Source organism: Streptopelia decaocto, assembly GCF_964273445.1.
Source record: "Streptopelia decaocto genome assembly, chromosome: 1".
Lineage (NCBI taxonomy): Eukaryota > Metazoa > Chordata > Aves > Columbiformes > Columbidae > Streptopelia > Streptopelia decaocto.
Genome location: NC_138663.1, coordinates 115,203,330 through 115,224,436, shown reverse-complemented (window position 1 = coordinate 115,224,436; position 21,107 = coordinate 115,203,330). Strand labels below are relative to the sequence as shown.

The 21,107-nt window shown below is 39.7% G+C and overlaps 1 protein-coding gene across 1 annotated transcript in view; it reads left to right on the top strand.

Moving 5' to 3' along the window:
* LOC309439320 (amine oxidase [flavin-containing] B-like) overlaps positions 1 to 20,296 on the top strand; it is a 54,836-nt gene extending 34,540 nt beyond the window's left edge. Inside the window, exons 6-16 of the mRNA XM_082051755.1 lie at positions 1,654 to 1,795; positions 3,901 to 4,050; positions 4,713 to 4,872; positions 6,288 to 6,384; positions 7,178 to 7,231; positions 10,794 to 10,851; positions 11,834 to 11,931; positions 13,035 to 13,146; positions 14,749 to 14,811; positions 15,218 to 15,378; positions 18,795 to 20,296. Coding sequence (XP_081907881.1) covers positions 1,654 to 1,795; positions 3,901 to 4,050; positions 4,713 to 4,872; positions 6,288 to 6,384; positions 7,178 to 7,231; positions 10,794 to 10,851; positions 11,834 to 11,931; positions 13,035 to 13,146; positions 14,749 to 14,811; positions 15,218 to 15,373 — 1,090 coding nt within the window. The 3' untranslated portion in view covers positions 15,374 to 15,378; positions 18,795 to 20,296. The remainder of the gene's footprint in view (positions 1 to 1,653; positions 1,796 to 3,900; positions 4,051 to 4,712; positions 4,873 to 6,287; positions 6,385 to 7,177; positions 7,232 to 10,793; positions 10,852 to 11,833; positions 11,932 to 13,034; positions 13,147 to 14,748; positions 14,812 to 15,217; positions 15,379 to 18,794) is intronic.
* Positions 20,297 to 21,107: the final 811 nt, after the last annotated feature.

The window sequence follows — 21,107 nt, the reverse complement described above, 5'->3', positions numbered from 1 at the left end:
AACATGCTGTAGAAACTTCCCATCCTGGAAGGTAATGATCCAGAAGGGTAATCTTCTACTATTTCCTCTCATCTAACAGACTGTACAGATTTGCTTTTGGCTAGAGTTGCACGCTGGAAGTACCCTGAGTGCTCTTGGTTCAAATCATACAGCAATTTCTAGGTAAAAAAAAAAAAAACAGGAGAAAATGGGGAATTGAAATGCAATGGGATAAGGCAGCAGAAACTAGAATTTAATCACCATATAGTACCTTCTGCTTATGAAATATTAACGCATATACTAATACATATACTAATTCTCCCATTAGACTAAATACCTTTCAGAGTTGTCATATTTTACAGTATGTGTTTATACAGACAAATATTGATAAATACTTTATTATTTTTGGCTGTCAAGAAGGAAGCCAGAATGCAACTGCATTTCAGAAAATGGATCAGCTTTTTCTTCAGCTGGACTTTGCATTTTTATTGAGGACAGAAGATGCTTTTTCTTCTGTATAGATCTACAGCTGTTTGAAATAGTATGTTTGAATGACACTTTTAACTTTTCATCTTTTTTTTTTTTTTTTTTTAAGTTTGAAAACTGAGGGAAAAAAAAAAAGGAAGAAGCAATTAAAATGGATTCTGTACTGGTTTTGGAAGTTATTGATTGCCTGATGTCTGACATATGAAATACTTATAGAATCTCAATCCCTGTCAATCACAGTACAGTTAAGCTGAGTATCTTCTGGTCCTGTCCATGTCCCTTTAAACTCCTCCTCATTGTAAGGACAGAGGAAGTGTTTACTTCTAACAGGAGGAATGTCGCCTGTGCCTTAATTATCTCTGTGTTAGTGCACCACAAGACCTCATATGGATTTATAGAGTAATTTTCAGTAGAATTGCTATAAAAGCACCAGCTGGAGGACATAAAACAGTGATTCTTTTTGAGACACAGGCCACTTTTCCACTTCTGTGGCTACCAGACCACTGTTTAAAATATTGAGTTGAGCACCCAAAAGTATTCTTTCCCTTTTCTTGCCAGACTTTTACATGAATGTTTACATGCTGTCTCCTTAGTTATGGCTTCCTACTTGCATTTCTTTCCTTGTTGTGTTCCAGCTGCAGCACCCTCCCTGAGCACAGTAGAAGAGCAGGCAATGAGGGGATGCTGACTAATCCAGAGAGCTTAGATAATTAGCTTAGACAAGATCCCTAAGTTTTTTATGACAAATGTTGAATAATCCCTATGCTGCGTGCTTGTGGGACAGGCATTCAGCAGGTACAAACAGAGTGGCAGATCTTGAATGTAACCCAGGAACCATGGGAGGACATGGTGGTTTTGGAGTCCAGTAAAGACAGGAGGGCTTGGTTGCCTTAATCCTGAGTCTAGGGTGACAAGCTAACCTTGTATTAGTAGCATAAAGTGATATGAACTTTCATTGGCTCTTGCATCCCCTGGAACACTAATTTTGCTGGAATACAGCTGTGCTTGATTAACTTTTTTTTAATGTTGCATAAAGGGAAATTAAATTGTTTCCTACTTTAACTGAAATTAAGGAATCCTTTGCTCTCAGTGAAAGAAGAGGTTGCCAAATGTAGTCTCTCCACTACTACAGAACAAGATTGTCATCCTTCAGTTTTTAAATGAATTCATTTATTGTGTTTGTTGCAGTGCTGCCAAGAGTTTCGCAACCCTGTTTGTGAATGTGGATGTCACTTCTGAACCTCATGAGGTCTCTGCCCTTTGGTTTTTGTGGTACGTGAAGCAGTGTGGGGGCACAACAAGGATATTCTCAACAACCAATGGAGGGCAGGTACTGTCAGCCATCACCTGTGACTTGTGACAGGCCCTCTTTTAACTTCATTCTTCTGTTTGTTTATTTTAGTTCAGAGGGCCAACTGAGACACCCATGATTTTGAGCCAGTAGCACACTGATAACTAGTTCTACTCATTTACATATTAATCTGGATCTCGCAAAACTAGTGTTGAAGGCTATTCCTCTGCTGAAGGCATCATCCCAGGGATCAGTAGATTTGTATCAGTTCCTGACTTTGACTTCATTTTAGGTTCTGGTTAGAACACATACTTTGCTTACCCACACTCTATGCTTATTTCTGTCATGAGGCTGAAGTAAGCCTTACCACTTCATGGAGATGGCAATGCTGGCTGTGAAAGTGTGTAGAGTGCTTCAAAATAATGCTGAATATGTAGTCAAGCTGGTTTCCCAAACATGCAAGCTTCCATAGATTAAAACTGTTAAGATTTTAAAATCAGTCAGAAGAAAATGAACACCCCTGCTTAAATATGGTATTGCTCTAAAATGTTTGAAATGCTTCTGCATTTCAATGAAGTAAAGACTGTTAACAGTCTTCTGTTTGAGAATGCGAATTTTGCTAATTGGATTAGAACTAATTATATTTTTAGAAATGCAAATTATTTAATCATGTAACTAAAAAATACAAAGACTACATTAAAATGTGTTAAAACAGATAAATATGCATAGATATAAATATTGTAGATAATGTAATTGTAAATGCCTTGCATAATATATGATTTAAATTCTGTGTTATAGTATAGGTGATTAGAGTTTAAGTTAGGTTAGATTACATACTGCAGGATGCATTTTTAGTGTAAGCTACATCCCTTCTTAGAATCATAGAATCATTTTGGTTGGAAAAGACCCTCAGGATCATTGAATCCAACTGTTAACCTAACAGTGGCACTAAGCCATGTCCCTAAGAGTCTCATCTATACATCTTTAAACACCTCGCTAGATCCTCCTTCTAGCCCTTGTCGATGGGCATCACGTTTGCCAGCCTCCAGTCAAGTGGGACCTCCCCACTTTGCCAGCACTGCTGATAAAGGATGGGAAGTGGCTTGGTGAGCACCTTCACCAGCTTGCTCAGTACCTTTGGATGGATCCCATCTGGCCCCATAGACCCGTGCGTGTCTAAGTGGTATAGTAGGTTGCTACCCATTTCCCCTGGGATTATTGGTGCTTCATTCTGCTGCCAGTCCCTGTCTTCCAGCTCAGGGGGCTGGGTACCTGGAGCACAACTGGTCTGACTATTAAAGACTGAAGCAAAGGCATCATTAAGTACCTCAACCTTTTCCTCATCTTCGGTCACTATGTTTCCTCCCACATCCACTAGAGGGTGGAGATTCTCCTTAGCCCTCCTTTTGTTGCTGATGTATTTATAGAGCATTTTATTGTTTCCTTTTGCAGCAGTAGCCAGGCTCAGGTCTGGTTGGGCTTTGGCCATTCTAGTTTTCTTCCAGCACAGCTTCACAGCATCCTTGTAGTCCTCTTGAGTTGCCTGCCCCTTCTATAAATTCTTTTATTCTCAAGTTCCAGCCAAAGGTCTCTATTCAGACAAGCCGATCTTCTACCCCACCAGCTTGTCTTTCAGCACACAGTGACAGCCTGCTCCTGCACCTTTAAGATTCCATCTTATAGCTTGTTATTTATTATGAGGATGAGGCCTCCTACTTCTGATGCACAGACCTCTGCAGGGATAAGAGTGAACTCAGAGAAACATTTAGAAGTTTAAGCACTTTCCAGAAGTCTTGCTGACTCACATTTTAACAAAGTTCATCAGTCTTACTTGGAAAACATATATCACAGTCTGTGCAATCCATTTGGAGACCACATGAGAAGGGATTTTCTCCTGAGGTTACTGATACTTCTACTTTTGGCTGGTGGTCAAATACAGGAAGTTTTTGAAGAGTTCACTAAAAGAGAAAGGAATGTGAATATGTTTTCCAAGTGAGACTGATGAACTTTCCTGAAATGGTTTAATAACAACAGAAGAATGGGATTTGTTTTGATTGCCAAGCAAAATGTTTGCCATGATACATGCTTCACAAGCACCGCTCTGTTGATTCTGCTTTGCCAAGTTATCCTTTTCTCTGTTTCAGGAGAGGAAGTTTGTTGGAGGCTCTGGCCAGATCAGTGAGAAAATAATGGAGCGCCTGGGAGGCCGGGTGAAGCTGAGGAAGCCAGTTGTGCGCATCGACCAGTCGAGTGAACGTGTTGTAGTGGGAACCTTAGATAATGAATTATATGAGGTAATGAAACCTCTAACACTAAGTAGTTTTTTATTCTGGCATGTCTAGAAAATGTTTAGCTTTTCCTTTCTGACTTCTCCAAAACCCTGTACAAAAATGTAGCAGAGATTAAAGTGACTGTGACAGAAAGTCACACTTTCTCATTGTCCCCAAGTAATAGCAATGATAGAGCTTTAAAGTGATGCCTGAAAAGCAAAGTGCATATTTGAACTTTTCCTTCACTAACATATCTTCTAGTATTCAGTAACCTTCTGAATTAAAGGATAGTTGTAAGATGAACAGAAAAATGTAGCTTAGTAGTAAACTCTCTGTGAAAAACACTTCAGACTTTGCTTCCAGGTTGTAACAGAGGAGTCCAGATGGAAGAGAGACTGAGGGACTCTCGTAACATGGAAAATCTTTCCACTGGCTTTTTTTCAAGTGCTGGGGAAAGAGCAGGTGCCCATCATTGGAACAGATGGCTGTTTATATAATGCTTGTTTGTTGTTTAAAAACCAGGATTTTGTGAGGTTTCAGTTTTGCAATTCTTATGCTAAATGCCAAAATTGCTTCAGAAGATACACCCTGCAGCTTCCTCAGATGTCTGCCAAGATCATTAGAGCAATATACTTAGGATGAAGTAGCAGAGAATGCGTTTGGCTTATGTGTAATTTCTTTTCCAGGCCAAATATGTGATCAGTGCCATTCCCCCAGCTCTTTGTTTGAAGATTCATTTCAACCCACCTTTGCCTCCAGCGAGAAACCAGCTCATCAACCGAATCCCCATGGGCTCAGTCATCAAATGCATTGTGTACTATAAGGAAACTTTTTGGAGGAAGAAGGGTATTATGTTTTAATTGAATTGTATAGTAGTGACAGAGAGAGGGAAGAGGGTACATGGTAATGGAGCAGACTTTGTATTTGGAGGATGCTGGACCTTAGAAGGAGACTTGGTACACTGCTATGCCATTTTTGCCTTTCCCTGTTTGAGAAACTTGAGAGATCGGTTGGGAAGAGAGGGCGGATGGGGGAATAAAAAGGAGGTAGGCATGAAGGTGGAACTCATGCCTCTTGCTTGTTGCTTTGGTTTTTCTTTGTTGTCCTCTCCTTTCCTTCAGTGGCACCTGGGTGTGAGATAAGTCTCTTCCACTTGTACAGTAATGTAAAGATGCAAGTGATATGTGATGAAAAGGGGTTGTATCCTGTCAGTTATCAGCCAGTGGAAGTTCTGCCTTCTGGATGCACTGGGCAGGGTTAATTGGAGCTGTCTCCACATAGATACCAACAGCTGGGATAGTCATCCTGGACTCCCTTTACATCACGATTGCTCAGATTTCTTTTAGAACTTTCTGAAAATATGACAAACTGCAATGTAATAGCACCCATTTCTCATTATGGGTTATAATGAGTCCAAATCTGTGTTTGTCTACAAATCTCACCCAGTCTCCACCTCTGTTAATTATTTTAAGAGTTCTGGATTGTGGCTGTTGGGTTTGGGATGGACTGGCAAGAGGTAACTTCCATTTCCTGGTAGAACCCACAGTTTGTGTGCTGTGCCTTGCTAACACCATTGTTGTTTTAAGAGCAATTTTTTTTCCCTCAAACTCTTATTTTAAAAACATTTGTGTTTTCAAAACAATGTACTGATGTCTCCTCCTATGTCTGACATAAATGTCATATGTGGAAACAATTGTGCTAGGGTCGCTTGAACATCTTCAGTATCTGAGAGCAGTCTGTTTCTGTGCAATTAATAATTACCTTGCTAATCAGGTTGAAGAATAATTTATTTTTCTATCATGAATTCAACATCAGGAGATTCCTTGATTGTCCTGCTGGTTTAAAGATGCTTGAAAAAGATTGTTAAATGTCAGAACATCTCAGACCCAAACTTTCTCTTCCAGTGGAATCTCGCACTTCTCTGACTCAAGGCAACACTATACTACACTGCCTTGCAGTTCAGCAAGGGAGCAGCACGCTAGTCTTTTTCACTCGGTGGGGATCACTTTACTTTTTTCTTTGTTCTCCTTCCATTTGTTTTCATATCTCGTTGTGTTAGAATCATAAAATCAGAGGATAGAGACTGGGTGGGATCTCTGGATGTCATCTAGTCCCACACCTTGCTCAAAGCAGGGTGAATTTAGATCAGGTTGTTTAGGGCTTCCTCCAGTCAAGTTCTGAGTATTTCACAACTTCTTGTCAGCTTGTTCCTGTGTTTGGATATGTAGATCTTCACTTCTTTTCCACCTTGTGGTTAACAGGGTATTGTGGTACCATGATCATTGAAGATGAGGATGCTGCTATTGGTTTAACACTTGACGATACTAAGCCTGATGGCAGCTTTCCTGCCATAATAGGGTAAGAGACAAAGAAGGTGTCTAGTTAATGCCTTTTTAGTTTGTCTTAGAGGCAACAATTGAAATAAAACCTGCTACCTTTGAAGGGAAATACTTTAAAATATTTAGAGAGTTGAGTTTATCAGTGTGTGGTGAATATGTTTGATTTTTTATTTAAAAAAAAATATCTCTATGATTTAATTGCTAATTTTAAAAAATGAAATTCTGTATTTCTTTTTCTCATGGTCATATTTTGCCTTTTCATGTGGCAAAGTACAAAACTGGAGAAGAGGAAAGGACGCAGAAGAAAAAAGGGGGTGGTTACAGAAATTTAAAGTTTTCTCCAGATATTTTGCCTCCCAAAAATTTGTTTTCTAGAATTATACTTTGTTCTGTTCTGTTTTTTGTTGTTGTTGTTTTGTTTTTGTTTTTGTTTTTTGTTTTGTTTTATTGCTGTTGTTTTGTTTTGTTTGAATATGATCAGTCTTAGAAAGTTTATTTAACAATAATTTACAGTTCAGTCCTAGGCTTCATCTCATGTTGCTATACGCCTACATGCACTGCTGTATAAAATTAAGGTCATTGGGAAACAGCTCATACAAATATTTTAACCTGAATCTCAGAGTGGTTCCTTTCACGGTGAGTTCTGCAAGCAGCAGGCGGATCGTATAACATTATGCAGGGAGATTAAATGGATATTTTGGATAGAGATAATACTATGAATCACAGCACCCCATCATAAGGTATTGGCATTTTAAATAATGCAGGAAATGTAGTAACATAATGGAAGTAAATTGTTTGTGGTCTTCCTACAGCTTCATTCTTGCTCGAAAATGTAGAAGACTGACAGGTCTCACAAAAGAAGAAAGGTAGGTACAATCACAGGGGATCTGCACGGAATTCAAGTAAAATGTCTGTTACAAATCACCAGAGTAGGAAAAATATGCACTGATTTGAAGGAAGTTGTCTGTAACTTTGCAACAGTAGGAGGACATGTCACTTTAAGCAAGAAGATCTCTTAGGTGGTTTTGGATGAAGACCCCACAGAATTCCTCCCATCAGGCAGCAGATGTGGCAGCTAGCCCCTGCCCTTTGGACACTCTCAGGGCCTGGTTCTCATTTTCCAGCTGGCCTACTCAGCTTATATGTCACTTTTGCAAAAGAACTGCTCTAAGCTGCTAATTATAAAACCAATGTAAACATTCTGCTGCCCTTCCTGGAAAGCGTTCAGGGCCACCCTCGTCTGTACCCACTGCTGCCTCTCTGGCTTCCTGTGAGTGCTCTGAGCTCTTTGAAAACTTATAAGAAGGACAGTTTTGGCCTCTGAGCTTGATTTTTTTTTTGTTCCTAATCACCCTGGAGGGTCCTCTCAGTGTCTGTAACACAGTGTAACCTTGGGGCTGCTGTAGCTGCCATGAATGAGAGCTCTGCATCACAAAGAGGTCGGAAAGCTGCCTCCAGCTCTCCACCCTCAGTAAAGGGAAATAATGCCTTTCAGGGACAGATGAAGCTTGTTTTTACTGTCTTGTTGAACCAAATCTATGCATACAGTAGTGCTCTTCTGTTTATTAGTAAAATAGAGTTTACAAAGTAATGAATTTTTTCCATCACACTGCTTCACAGTATCTGATCAAATTAAAGCTACAGGTAGAGAGTGTGGATATGAGGAGAGCCTTATTTTGACATGGAGTAAACACAATTGTTTTTAAAGCATGTCACATGGAATACTGTGTCCAAGTAAACATTTTCACAGTAATAGCTAGTTCAACTGTAGAAGGTGCAGTCATCTCAGGTTAGCTTTGCAGGTAGTCTAGCAGTCTGTGGATAATGGGTCTAAATGGGGCTGTTAATGTCCCAGTCTTTTCAAATGACAGCCTGGTACCACAGAGCACTTTCAAATTTGGCAGGAATGGACAAGTCAGCCTTTTCCTCAGCACCTAAGCTTCGAGATAGACCCCCAGCAGGTGGTTGATGATAAAAGTAGTGTAGGTATTCTGAAATCCAGTGTGCCCAGCATTTTAAGCCGTCATAAACACCAAATGGTATCTTACGCTGTGTGTCAATACGCTAGATACAGCTGAGCATTTGCAGTATTTCAGCTTCTCTTTCTGTGAAATGAAGGGCTGTCCTGGTAGTCTGCAGGGCACTATGAAGGAAAGGTTGCTTTCCCCTGGACGTTAATGTCATTAGCACAATTATCTGATTCTGCTGCTGACTATGGACAAGCTGTAAACAGAAGGATTTTGAACTTTTGTCTTTTGAAGAATGAACCTTAGACTAGGAAGGACTTCGCAGTTATGAAATACGCTTGGTTTGGTACCTGATAGAGGTACGCTGGTGCAGGGGTGCCTCTGGCTCCTCAAGTCCTGGTTACAGTTGACCAAGGCAGGAACCCACTGGGCTGCCTTGCAGCTCCTGTCCTGCACACGAGCACGTCTCCTTCCAGTGGAAATCACGGTCCAGTAGAGGGCAGAGCATGAACCTGGACCTTCTCCCAGGGTACACTCAGGGTGCGACTAGTTTGTGTTGTTTAGATGGGGGTTATGGTGTTTGCAGGGAGGCATCTCTTCTGAGGACAGGCTTCTTGTGGCACCCTACAGAGGATGCATCTTGCTGAGATGCTGTGCTCACCTATCAACACAAGCTGGGCTTTCCCTCTATCATGTTGATGGCTGGGTAAGGTTTTCGGTAATGCTTGGACATTAAGAGTAGGATGTAGAGCCCATGGCAGCTATCCTAAATCATGACTGAGAACAGCAGTTGTGGGAGGGGATGGAAACCATTTTACTGAGGCCAGACTGAAGGGAGAAAAACTCACTGCTGCCTTCCAGCTGATCTTCCCAGGCCAGGTGCCAATGAGCAATTATTGTGGTTAGACTGTGCCCTACCCTTCACAGCTGTGCAACGAAGGTGATGGCATCACATACTGCTGTGGAATAAGAGGCCAGCGAAAAGAGCTGAGTGTCTGCGTGTTTGCTGCTTCCACACTGGGCACAGTGTAACTCTTAACAGGACCCTACCTAGGTATCTCCAGGCATAACATTCCTCTTATTTAGTGCTGGTAGCAATTTCACAGCTGAGTCCAAAACCAAGTAATAAGGATTTTACTCACTGCACATTCCATATGTTTCGTGCTAGCATTAGCCATAAATCCATAAATAAGTATTTATTTAAATTGTTCTAGGACAAAAGGTGCAGATATTGCACAGAGACTAGCTCATCTTCAAGGATTGTTCTTATTAGGGAGAATGACCTCAGGATAGATTAATGTTGGTACAATTAAGTCCTTTAGAAACTGCATTTCTGTTTTTTTTTTTTTCTGTCAAATGCTACCTATTATTGATGAATAATTCCTTCCAAGGTCAAAGTTTCTTGAGTCTGAAGATGCCCTTGACCTGAAGCTTAATGTTTTCTTTTGCACAGCTATTTTTATTGTATTTGCAATGTGGTTAGCAAACAGCAGTGAACTTGTACATTCTTGGAGCCCTGGAGCTGGCTGTACATGAGAATCCCTACCAGCCTCTGGTATACCATTCCCAGGCTCCCTGAAGGGCAGGTCACATGTGGAGAAAAGGCAGAGCACAGGCTTTCCTCATCCCCTTTCTTATAACATTCTTTGAGTTCAGCTGCTTGTGAGTATAGCTGAGTTGCTTCATACAGCAGTATAGATGTGGTTTCCTCATATGCTTATATAGCTTGATGTGTAGCCCAGATAGTTAGAGACCTGGGACCGCTGTATTTCTGTGCTCAGCATGGCTTTCTGTGGAGCACAGGATTTGCTTCCAGAAGTAAATGTCTTTCCAGCGTTGTGTTTGCAGGTTTGTTTTTCACAATTGTTAACTATTATTTAATCTTGATCTTTTTGTGTTTGGGAATTGGTGCAGTGTGGCCAACAGTAAACAGTAAGACCCAGAAGCTTTTAGGAACAAACTTACTCATTCTTGGAGTTTGCTACAGAATGAAGTATATTCATGGATTTATGGACTCATAAACTAAAACAGGAGTAAATTTTATAGGTACAGAAATAAAGTACTGATTCCCTGAGAGCCTCAGGCTATCAGTACCTGGATCTTTGTAAGAACAAACTGTAAGTTAGACTATATGTCAAGACAAAAGAAGTGCAATGTCTTACTAGTTTATTTTCCTGACAGCCTAGAGAACCTTTGGAAAATATATGAATTTGGGCTGCTAGACATATCTTAAGGGAACAGCTTGCATAGCTGCTGATAAAACCAGCACTTATGCAGCACAGGAGTGTGAGTGAGTTATTTCTAGTGATCCAGAGGCTGAGCAATTAGGATAGATCCCAAAAAGCTGGAACCTCAAGTTCATGCAGATATTAATACTTTTTCTTTTGCAACTAGGTCATACTAGAGGTGGTTTGTTTTCTCTTTCATTACACAGAAATTTTACATTGCTTTTCTCTTGCAGGAAGACGAGGCTATGTGAGCTCTATGCAAAAGTTCTCGGATCAGAGGAAGCTTTACATGTAAGCACACAATCTGAGCCATGGTTTCTCTTGTCACATTGGTTGAACTGGGGAAGGGCAGAATGAAACTGGGATGCTGCCGTGCTCCAGCACAGCGCTGCATAGTGTTTTGGAAAAGGTACCTGCTATGGGAGCACTTGTTGCCCTCTGTAGAGAAGTAGAGATGAGGTTACGTCATATCTTGGTTGTGTTTGACACTGAGGATAAGAACAAGCTTATGAAATGGTTAAAAGACAGATACGTTCTTGTCCAGAATCATGTATGGTGTTCACAGTGTTTGCCACTATACATCTCGACTGTTTTCAGCTGTGACAGGTTTGCCTGTTCCCCTCAGTCTGGTAGAGCATAATGATTCTTCTCTATTACTAGTTGCTAGGATCCACTGCTGCATGTGGTTTCTTTTTGCCTTTCACTTGCCTTCTTTTCCCTGTAATGGTAAATAACTGACAGGATTTGTGTGATCACACAGTTTATGTGATCAATGCCCTTTGTCCTTTAAGGTCAATTTTATGCAAGTCGAATTTATAGACAGCATCTCTTGAAATGACATCTTTTAAAACACAACAACATTGTATGCAGAACCATGCAAGTGCCATATGTTGCATTTTTAACAGTATCTATTTGTGTCCAGTGTACATATTACAAGTACTATACCTGTGTACACTAGAGGTTAATTTTGCTTTAAATGGCTCAAAACTTAAATTTGTGCTTAAAGCATAAATTTACATTGACAGATTAAGAGGATTATGTTCTACAGTGGCCAGACGATCTAGTTTTTTTAAAAATAGCTAGCAGTGTCTAAAATTAAGGCTTATTGTGTTGCATCCATGCTGCATTAAGAGACTTGTTAAATGTGCTCATCTTGTCAGACATTGACATGCAACAAATCATATGCTATTCTCCTCTGCTGTCTCCTCAGTCCTTTTATTAGCTTCCTCAGGACTTTGTCCTTCTCTTCAGTGAATTAGTCTCTGTTTTACAGCCAGTGCATTATGAAGAGAAGAACTGGTGTGAAGAGCAGTATTCTGGGGGTTGCTACACAGCCTACTTCCCACCAGGCATAATGACTCAGTATGGAAGGTACAGTGTCTATTTATAGTGGGCTTTGGAGTAGTAAGATAAGACCAAGTTAACAAATATCCTCAGAAAGGGTCATAAATCCTCTGTCACTGTTCACTTTATACCTTTAAGATCACTGGGGAATATTTTAAACAGATATTATAGCCTTCCACTTGTCTCAGTTGGACATTATGATGGATGAGTACAGTATCATTAGGGGTTTTTAGTCACCTTTATTATTCAGTGAATGCATCTGAGTAGGTTTTTTGAAGGAAGTTGGGAGGTTTTCACAACCTGTTTACAAAACTGGCTTCGAGTATTTGAGGTTGATGTTACTGTTTCTGGTACATCTTTAGCTGGTATTTTATAAATACTGACAAGAGAGTTAATTCCTGCCAACCTTGACAGTAATGAGTGATTTCTCTGGCCTGTTCCTTTCCTTTTGGCAGTACAGTCTTAATACACTAATCAGTGTGCCATTGTATACAATCATCTCTGACACAAGTTTTTGCATGAAAATAAGATTTACCAAAAAGAAAAGGACTTATTGGCCAGACAAGTTATTGGATTCAGATACATAGTTTTTAATGTGGTGGAATAGCCCTGTTTTTGAAGTATAAACTTTCATAATTTAAAAATAACTTGGAACAATAAAGCGGTTGTAATGAAGAGCATATGGAGGCCTTGCTTTTTTAAAAAAATTTAATTATAATTATTGCAAATTCTGGCAAAAATAGAGTAAATGTTTTTAAATTATTTTCAAAAAATTGTTTATTACTTTAGATATCATGGGGATGTATTTCAGAATGCTACACTGTGCCAGTAATGCCTAGCATTGGTATTTATCACACTGTCTGAAACTGAGATACAGTAGGTCTCATCTCAAGCTGATTGTTCGTCATACCTATGAGCACTAGATTCACTACCAGAAATAACATTGAAGGAATTGCAGTGTAAATTTTTAGAAAATATGATGCAGACTCCCCATCCAGCTCAGCTAACCCAAAGTTACTATGTTTAAGTGCTCACTGTTATTTAAAACACTTCTATTCTAACATTAACCCAAGGATCCAAATTATCTTTTCTGATATGGCTGATGTGACTTACTGCTTGTCCCCCTCCAGGATTATTCGGGAGCCTGTCGGCAGAATCTATTTTGCTGGCACAGAGACAGCCACGGAGTGGAGCGGGTACATGGAGGGGGCTATACAGGCTGGAGAAAGAGCAGCCAGAGAGGTACAGGCACAAGCCCAAAACAGGGCACTGTCAAATATCTTCTGGAAAATGGAAGATCTTTTGGTTGGTGGTGAGATAGGAACTGAGTGTTGACACCTTCAGGTGTTCTGAAATCTTGATGCAAATCCCTGCAAAGGAGATAAACTTCAAAAAGGGTGAAGGATTTGCATTTAGATTTGGAATGCTTAGGACAGACTTGGGCTATTTCATCAAACTCTTCTCTGTTTCCAGGAATGAAATCCTTTCTTCTTTAACAGAAATCCTGAATTCTCACATAGTCATTTTTTCTCCCAACTGAGCCCTTTGTTCTTCATCATATTGAGAGATCATGGCCATTAGCCTCACCTCAAACAGCTCAGTTCTGCATCTCTGCAGACCAAGCCAGTCCCTTCCTCAGCTGTTTCCAACACCATTGACACAGTGACATACCATTGAGGAAGCCTTGCATAAAGTCATTAAACAAGGACTTAAGTATTTTGCTTCTGAAAAAATGGCAAATTTCTCAAATATTTTCAGGAAAATTATGATTTATGAAGCAGCAAAAGGAATGTCACCTTTGTTCTATGAGGTGAAGGGAACCTTCCAGCTAAGAACTACAGTAATTAAACAGAAATTGGCCTGGAAGGGATCTGGAGATTCCATACCCTTGCCCCAAAATACAGGGATCAACTCTCCCTAAACTGTCCCATTTGTGAAGCGTGTACCTAAGCTGGTCCTGAAAACCTCCAGAGGTATGACATTACAGCAGAACCTCCATAGGCCTGAGCAGGGAAGTTGGCAAGCGAGGCTGATTCATAAAAAAATCTACTGTTTCCCTTTTCTCACTTGTGAAAGGAAAATATGATTAAAATCCAATGCGAGTGTGTTTCTCACTCTCCTGTATTGAAAAGTTGACAGGGTCTGGGAAAATAAAAACCCATCATAAAAGGTGACAAATCTTGCTAAATCTACAAGTACCTGAAATATGAAAAACATTAATATCACCACCTCAATTTTATTTTACTATAGACATAGTTAATCTTGCTGTCTTTCATGACTATCATTTCAGATAATCTTTCCTATCCTACTCATCTCTGATATCTTTGATACTTTGAATAGTTACTTTTCCATTGCAAAGGGTTTTTTTTTTTTGATTTGCTTTTCTCTGGCTGAAAGTGGTGGTCTGTCATCACTCACAGGATTCTGTTCATCTTCCAGCACCATGGTAAAATCTGCAAACCAAGCTACTCCTGGCTATACAGCTTGCCCATGCAGCAGCCAGTTTATGCACACCTTGGTTTGCCATGAGTGTATACTTGCCTCCTAGTCAAAATCATATTACCCTGTTCCAATAGGACTACTCAAGTTCTGGTATCCCACATGGACTAAGCAGTGAGAGGTTTTTCTCCTACTGTTTCTACTTTCCACTAGGATGAAGGTCTTATCAAATATCAGGCCCCCCACAAATGAGTTGTAAAAAGGTCAAGTTTTCTTTAGAATTTGAATACACAGAGATTTATGTAGTCAATTGTTACCTTCATCATACCATTTAAAAACAAAAATTGAAGCAAGCTCTTTTTCCCTTTCAATGGTACTTACTAGAAAAATGTTATATATTTTCAGATACTGTTCGCTATGAGGAAAATCCCAGACAGTGAAATTTGGAAGGCAGAACCTGAATCAATTGTAAGTCTTTCTGTAGATTAAATGGATTTTTTTTTCTGTTTTTCTGATGAGATTAAATTTTGTTGTCCATTTTTATTTAGGTTCACTAAAGCAAAAGCACAGTAAACTTTTCCTTACCAAAACTGTCTTCCCTAAACAGGAATATGACAGAAATTCAGAAAAGGCACCTATCTGACAACTCTGTAACACAGGGTCAGAGGGAACTGCACTTTTTCACTGGGCTATGAATCCTTTCTGTGTGTCTCTTCCTCTTCCCCTTAACTGAGCAGAAAAATTTTATACACTCTGCTTTTTCACAGCATGAACTGCTTCAACCCAGTTCAGTTTCTACTTCAAGAATCTCTTGATTTACATCCTACCTCTCACATTGGAGATGTTATGTTGATAATGGCTGTTCTCCCTGCAGGATGTTCCAGCTTTGCCCATCACTACAACCTTCTGGGAAAGGAACTTGCCATCTGTGCCAGGATTGCTAAAGCTGATTGGATTTTCCACTTTCTTTACTTCTGTGGCTGCGGCAGGATTATTTGCCTACAAAAAGGGACTTCTGGCTCGAAACTGAAAAAGGTGCCAAAGCCTCACATTCGAGTGGGTTTCTTTTTTTTTAGTTTAGTTTTTGACATTTTCTTCCCAGATCAGGACTGGAGAAGAGGAGAAAGCAGCAGAGAGAAAAGGCTGGAGGGAGGAGGTGAAGGAAGGGGATCCATATTGAAAAAGAACCCCTTGAATTCACACCTGCTTCTGGCATTAACTCTTTTGTTGTTGAATTTCTAGGCTACCCTGCCAAGCATTATCACCTTGAGGTTTTTATTCAGATCTCAGAACAGAAGTGACAAAATGCTTCTAGGAAGCCTGTTCTGATGTGAATTCCTGTTCTTTTTACACTTATGTCTGAACCGGACCCTGAACTCCAGGTCTTGCCAGGCACTTACATATCCAGTTGCAAACAAAGGGTTTCTGCCTTCCTTTGTGTTAGACCGAGAAAAGAAATCCATAGATTAAAGAATAATTAAGTAGTTCACGTGAATTGCTGGTGAGGATCTTTTCAGTGTTTTTATTTTTCACCCACATGTCTAGAGCCCAGGCAGCACTTAAGGCACAAGTCAGGCTACCTTTTGAAGTGGGGGTCTAAATTTATCCGAGGCCTGCAAGTGTGGCCATATGTTGTTAGCATTTCCAGTGGCATATTGGTCTTACATTGAATTGAATGACAATGTTTTCACTGCCTTTGGCAATGGAGTTGAATTTTGGGCTTCCAGCTGTGTTCACACTGCCTGGAATGGCAGAGCTCATGAGTTCAAGTAAAGCCCATCCCTGTGCAGGATCAGATCTCCTCTGCCTAGGAAACTGGTGGGCTCCAGACTAAAGCCAATGTGTGCAGCAGTATGGATGATCAGGCTGTTTGATCTGGGCGTGAACAGGAAACCTCATACTAACGTGTAGACACAGCATTTCAAACCTTTTTCACCCTGTCTGACACCCCTTTGCCTCCAAGGTCCTCTTTTAGCTCAGGGGAGACCTTATGGCCATCTACAACTACCTGAAATGAGGTTGTAGCGTGAAGGGTGTTGGTCTCTTCTCCCAGGTAACAAGTGATATGATGAGAGGAGATGGCTTCACATTGTGCCAGAGAAGGTTCAGACTGGATATTAGGAAAATTTCTTCACAGAAAGGGTTGTCAGGCATTGGAACAGGCTGCCCAGGGAAGTGGTGGAGTCGACATCCTTGGAGGGGTTTAAGACTCATAGATAAGGTTCTTAGGGACATGGTTTAGTGACAGTGTTAGGTTAATGATTGGACTTGATGATCTTGAGGGTCTTTTCCAACCAAAATGATTCTATGATTCTAAGATATCAAGAGAGCAAATTAACCTCTGCCTATGCCAAGAAATTGTAAAGCTGTGCATAAAAACCAACCAACCAGCCAACCAACCCTCTTTGATGTATGTTTTTAATCTCCTTCCTTTCTTTCATCTACTTAAATTTATACATTGAAAACCTTGAGGCTGTCTCTTGCCTGGTAGGGCACAATGGACTTGAAAATGTAGCATTAGCATTAAAAAAAACCCCAACCAATCAACCAAAAAAACCCCATCCAAAACTAAACCAAACCAAACCAAAAAAAACCAAACCAACCAACCAACAACAAAAAAACCCCACACGTGCCCCACAACATTTGCTTCATGCTGAACACAGCTTAGCCGATTCAGAGCTTGTCTCTCCTAACAACCATATTGATGGGATTAGCACTTCCACATCTGCCTGCTGTGCTGTGTTGTACTGACTGTGCACTTTTGGTAAATAATTAAGGATATAAATGATAGAGAGACCAAAGAAAACCATGGACGGGATAGTCACATGCAAGTGCTTCTGCCATCCCTAGCTTGGTACCTTTAAAACCATGTAAAAAAAAAAAAAAAGAGAAAAGAATAAAAAAACAAACCAACCAAAACAAAAAAAATCCAAAACAAACCAAAACCCCAAACAACCAAACAAATCAGCCACTAAAGCCTTAGATGCCTACCTGTCGACATCATGATACCTCGTTGTACGTATTTCTGCTGGTTTACATCTGCCCGACACAAAACGTGAAGTCCCAGGTATAACTGAAACAGCATTTGATGCACATGAAGCTTGAGAAAATTTATATGTCTGGAATTTTTCTGAGACCATTTGTTGCCCTTCTTCCTTCAACCTGTAATGATTTATATATAAAAAGTTACATTGCAGTAATAAGCCATGGAGGGAAGTATAATAAGAGCATATTCAGCAACTGGTGTGAGCAGAGGGTGGAAAAACTGTATCACCAGTCTCAGGCAGACATTTTGGGTTAGCATCTGATTCTGCATGTGCAGAGCAGCAATTCATTCTCCAAATAGTCCCAGGGAACTCCACTGAACTACTTATAGAGCTGTAATATTTGTGAGCAGCACAGAAGTTTCTGGCCCTTAGGTTTAATTCTCTTTAACTTGATGTGCCAGTTAAAAATCTTCTTGTAGCAGCAGCTTGGATTTTATCACAAATGAATATCCTCATAACAGCCTTTTAAAATTCATAGGGGAACTTTTCAGACATAAAGATCTTCAAGTCAGAAGAACAGTGCAGCAGTGTACATATGGCCTTTCTCATTGTGTCGCATAGAGCACTAATTGGCTGGGACATTTGCCTGCCACAGAGTGCTTCCACATGGCTTGCTTTCTGCGTGATTTATTTACTAAATGAATTAGGAACTGAAAGCTGAATGGAAACTGTGTGAGTTCAGAGATTTTGCAACCTTGACAGTTCTCAGGCCTGAAATAAACATAGCAACCTAAATTTGGGAAGACATTTTTAAAGTCTTGGCCCATTATTTCTAAGTTCTAGACAGTGAATACCTACTTAACATATAAAGAACTGCTGCATTTTCAGATAATTCCTCTGCCAAAACTGTTTGGAATTCAAGTCCTGCTTCTGCCCTAGAAATACTCTGCAGGTCTCTAAAGGGGAGCAGATCCGTTAGACCAATGAGGATAAATGGGTTTTATTCATGTCCAAAATGTATCTTTCTCTTCTTTGCTCCTGAATTTGGCAAAGTTTTTTCCAGTCTAACAAGAAAATGTTGTGTGCCCAGGGGCAGAATATCCAAGGAGGAACAGAAGTTAGGTATAGTTAGAACTGAACTGAATCATAACCAAAGCTTTTATGAGATTGGCCAATTAAGAAAAAAACAGAAGTTTATATAGTTATAAACCTTTCTTATTCTTAGTTTCAAAATTAAAAAAAAAAAAATCTGGAAAAAACACAAAAAGCATTTTTCATATTATTCTGCCACAACTAGAAGTAAGTGTGACTTCAAATTCCAAATTAAATTCAGATACCCTGAGATTTCTAGCCAAATCTGATGGAGCTGGGAGGTCTGAATTGCAACATTCATTTTAACACTCAAAAGTCTCTGTCTTCTTCCTTCCAGACTGCCTAAGCATTTGTAATGCTTTGTCTTTACAGCTGTGTCTTGCTACTATTATGCTGTGGAGCTTGTCACCACTATGGGATTAAAAAGAAGGATTTGCTGCTGTTTTCTTGACATCTTCCACACAAAAGGAATATGTGGTGCTTTGTTTATGTGGATGCCAGTGTGATGAAAATATGACGAACGTAGGTAGAGAATCAAGTTGCTTCCCCATGGGCAGAGGGAACTGTGAGCACTGGCTTACATTTTAAAATTCCTTCATGCCAGCTCTTCAAAGAGAGGAATAGAGTCTGGTTTAACAGGTAACCAGTCATGCTATATTCTTAATTTATTAACATGTTTGATGACAAATCTGCTATCATGAAAGTTCCATCAGTTTGCCATCTTCATAAAACGTATTATAGGAACAATCATGGAAATAATTGTATTTGTCTCTTACAAACTGATTTGTGTTATTATGTATATTTTGTAAGGCTCTTAAGAGTTTGGGAAAAAAGAAAAAAGAGGGTTACTTGCTTGTACAACTGTATATTGTAAAGGATGTAGAGTCATGGCACAAAATTCTGTGTTAACCAAAGTACCTGAGAGCTGATTGTATGAACTACTTGATAACAACAAGGAAGTGAGCAACCTGAGGCAGCCCCTTGTCTTTCCTTGAACTAGTACCTTATTTTTTTTTTCTCAGTGGAGATCTTGATTCCAAATAGCACACCTGCTGTCAATAAAACAAAGACATTTAATCACAAGTGTATATCTAAGACTTGTCTATCACTGGAACCCAAGACTTGGAAGAGAAGCTAGGGACTTCTATTAAAATAATCTTCCTTTGTCCTCAGTGAGACTATGGTTTCACTGAAAGAGACTTTACAGTAGTGCAGAAATTTAAAGATTTTTTTTTTTTCTTTTTTTTGGAGACATGACAAAAAAATGTTTTTGAGGAAGAAGGAATTGTATGTCCTCCAAAATTACTTGGATGCAAAGAGGAGCCAGGATTAAATAACAACAGATCTGCCACTGCTCTCAGGCAAGAAGCCAACCCGCTTAAATCACAGATTACAAATATTCCCAAATAAACATGACCTGTGATTAAATGGACTAACATTCCCTTTTACATTTTCCTCACCTTAAGATCACCTTGGTCTTACAGTCTGTTCTTCAACAGAGATAAAAATGAGGTAGCCAAAGCTGTTTTACTTTCAAAGTGTCTCTAACAGTTAAATTGTTTAGGCATTGTCATAGACTGCCGCTTATAGCGTGTCTCCTGTGGTTGTGTACGGGTCAGTGTTCAGTGATGCCTGCCTCTGTGTTTTGGAAAAAAAAAAAAGTAACTTCACTTTGCAGGAATATATATGCTGTGTGTGTGATGAATTTGTGCCTTTTATAACTGTAGCATTTTCTCAAGTGCCTCTGTGGTGACTGTCTCCCTTGGTTTCCTTCTTAAGTTCCCTTTTCCATAGTCTCTGCAGATATTTTTATCTGACAGCTGTGAACTTTTTTTAACCTTAATTAGAATCAATAAATATTGTCATGTCTCGTTTACTGTTTGAGGCTTTTCTTCTGTGGAAGCCCCTTTTGACTTGGTTGTGAGGGTGAGCATTACTTAGTAACACAACATTTCACATTTCATACTGAAGCCAGTGAGATACATTGAGCTTCTCTCAGTAAAGCCATCTCTGTAAAAAAGGAGAAGAAACCCGAATGAATTCCCAAAAGTGCCAAAAAACCCCAAACCATAAAAAAACCAAACCAAAACAAACCCGAACACCAAAAAAATCAGAACACATTTGGCAATAATTCTTCCTGACTTACAGACAGACAACTGTCTTACAGCAGTAAAAATAATTTTTAAAGTTTAAGTAGATTTGGAGTGTTCCCATCATGAACGTACCCCTCTCACAGCACCTTGTTTACTAGAGCACGTATGCGTAGGGACCCATTTTATAGCTGCTCATAAGAGTCAAGGGCAGGTGGTGTGGGGCTCTGACTGAATATGGGAAGAAACAGACTTTGTACCAAATACTATGTGGTGTAAACATAAAAAAAATCTGGAAAAAAAGACAAAAATCACTGGCTTCATCCATCAGCTCAGTGTCAGTGCTAGAGAGATAATGTAACCAAAGAACAAATTTGGCCTTGGGAGTGGACCTGTGTTTCACAAAAACAGTTTATGAATACTGGAAAAAGCGTAATCATTCATGTGAAAAACACATCAAAAGCACGCAGTGCTCTTTGTATAGGCTCGACTTTCAGTATTACTTACAAGTTATAAAGGAACACAACCACCATGAAAGCAAATATCCTCAACTAATCCTTTGTATGCTCTATAAAGCATCTGTCCCTAAGAAACA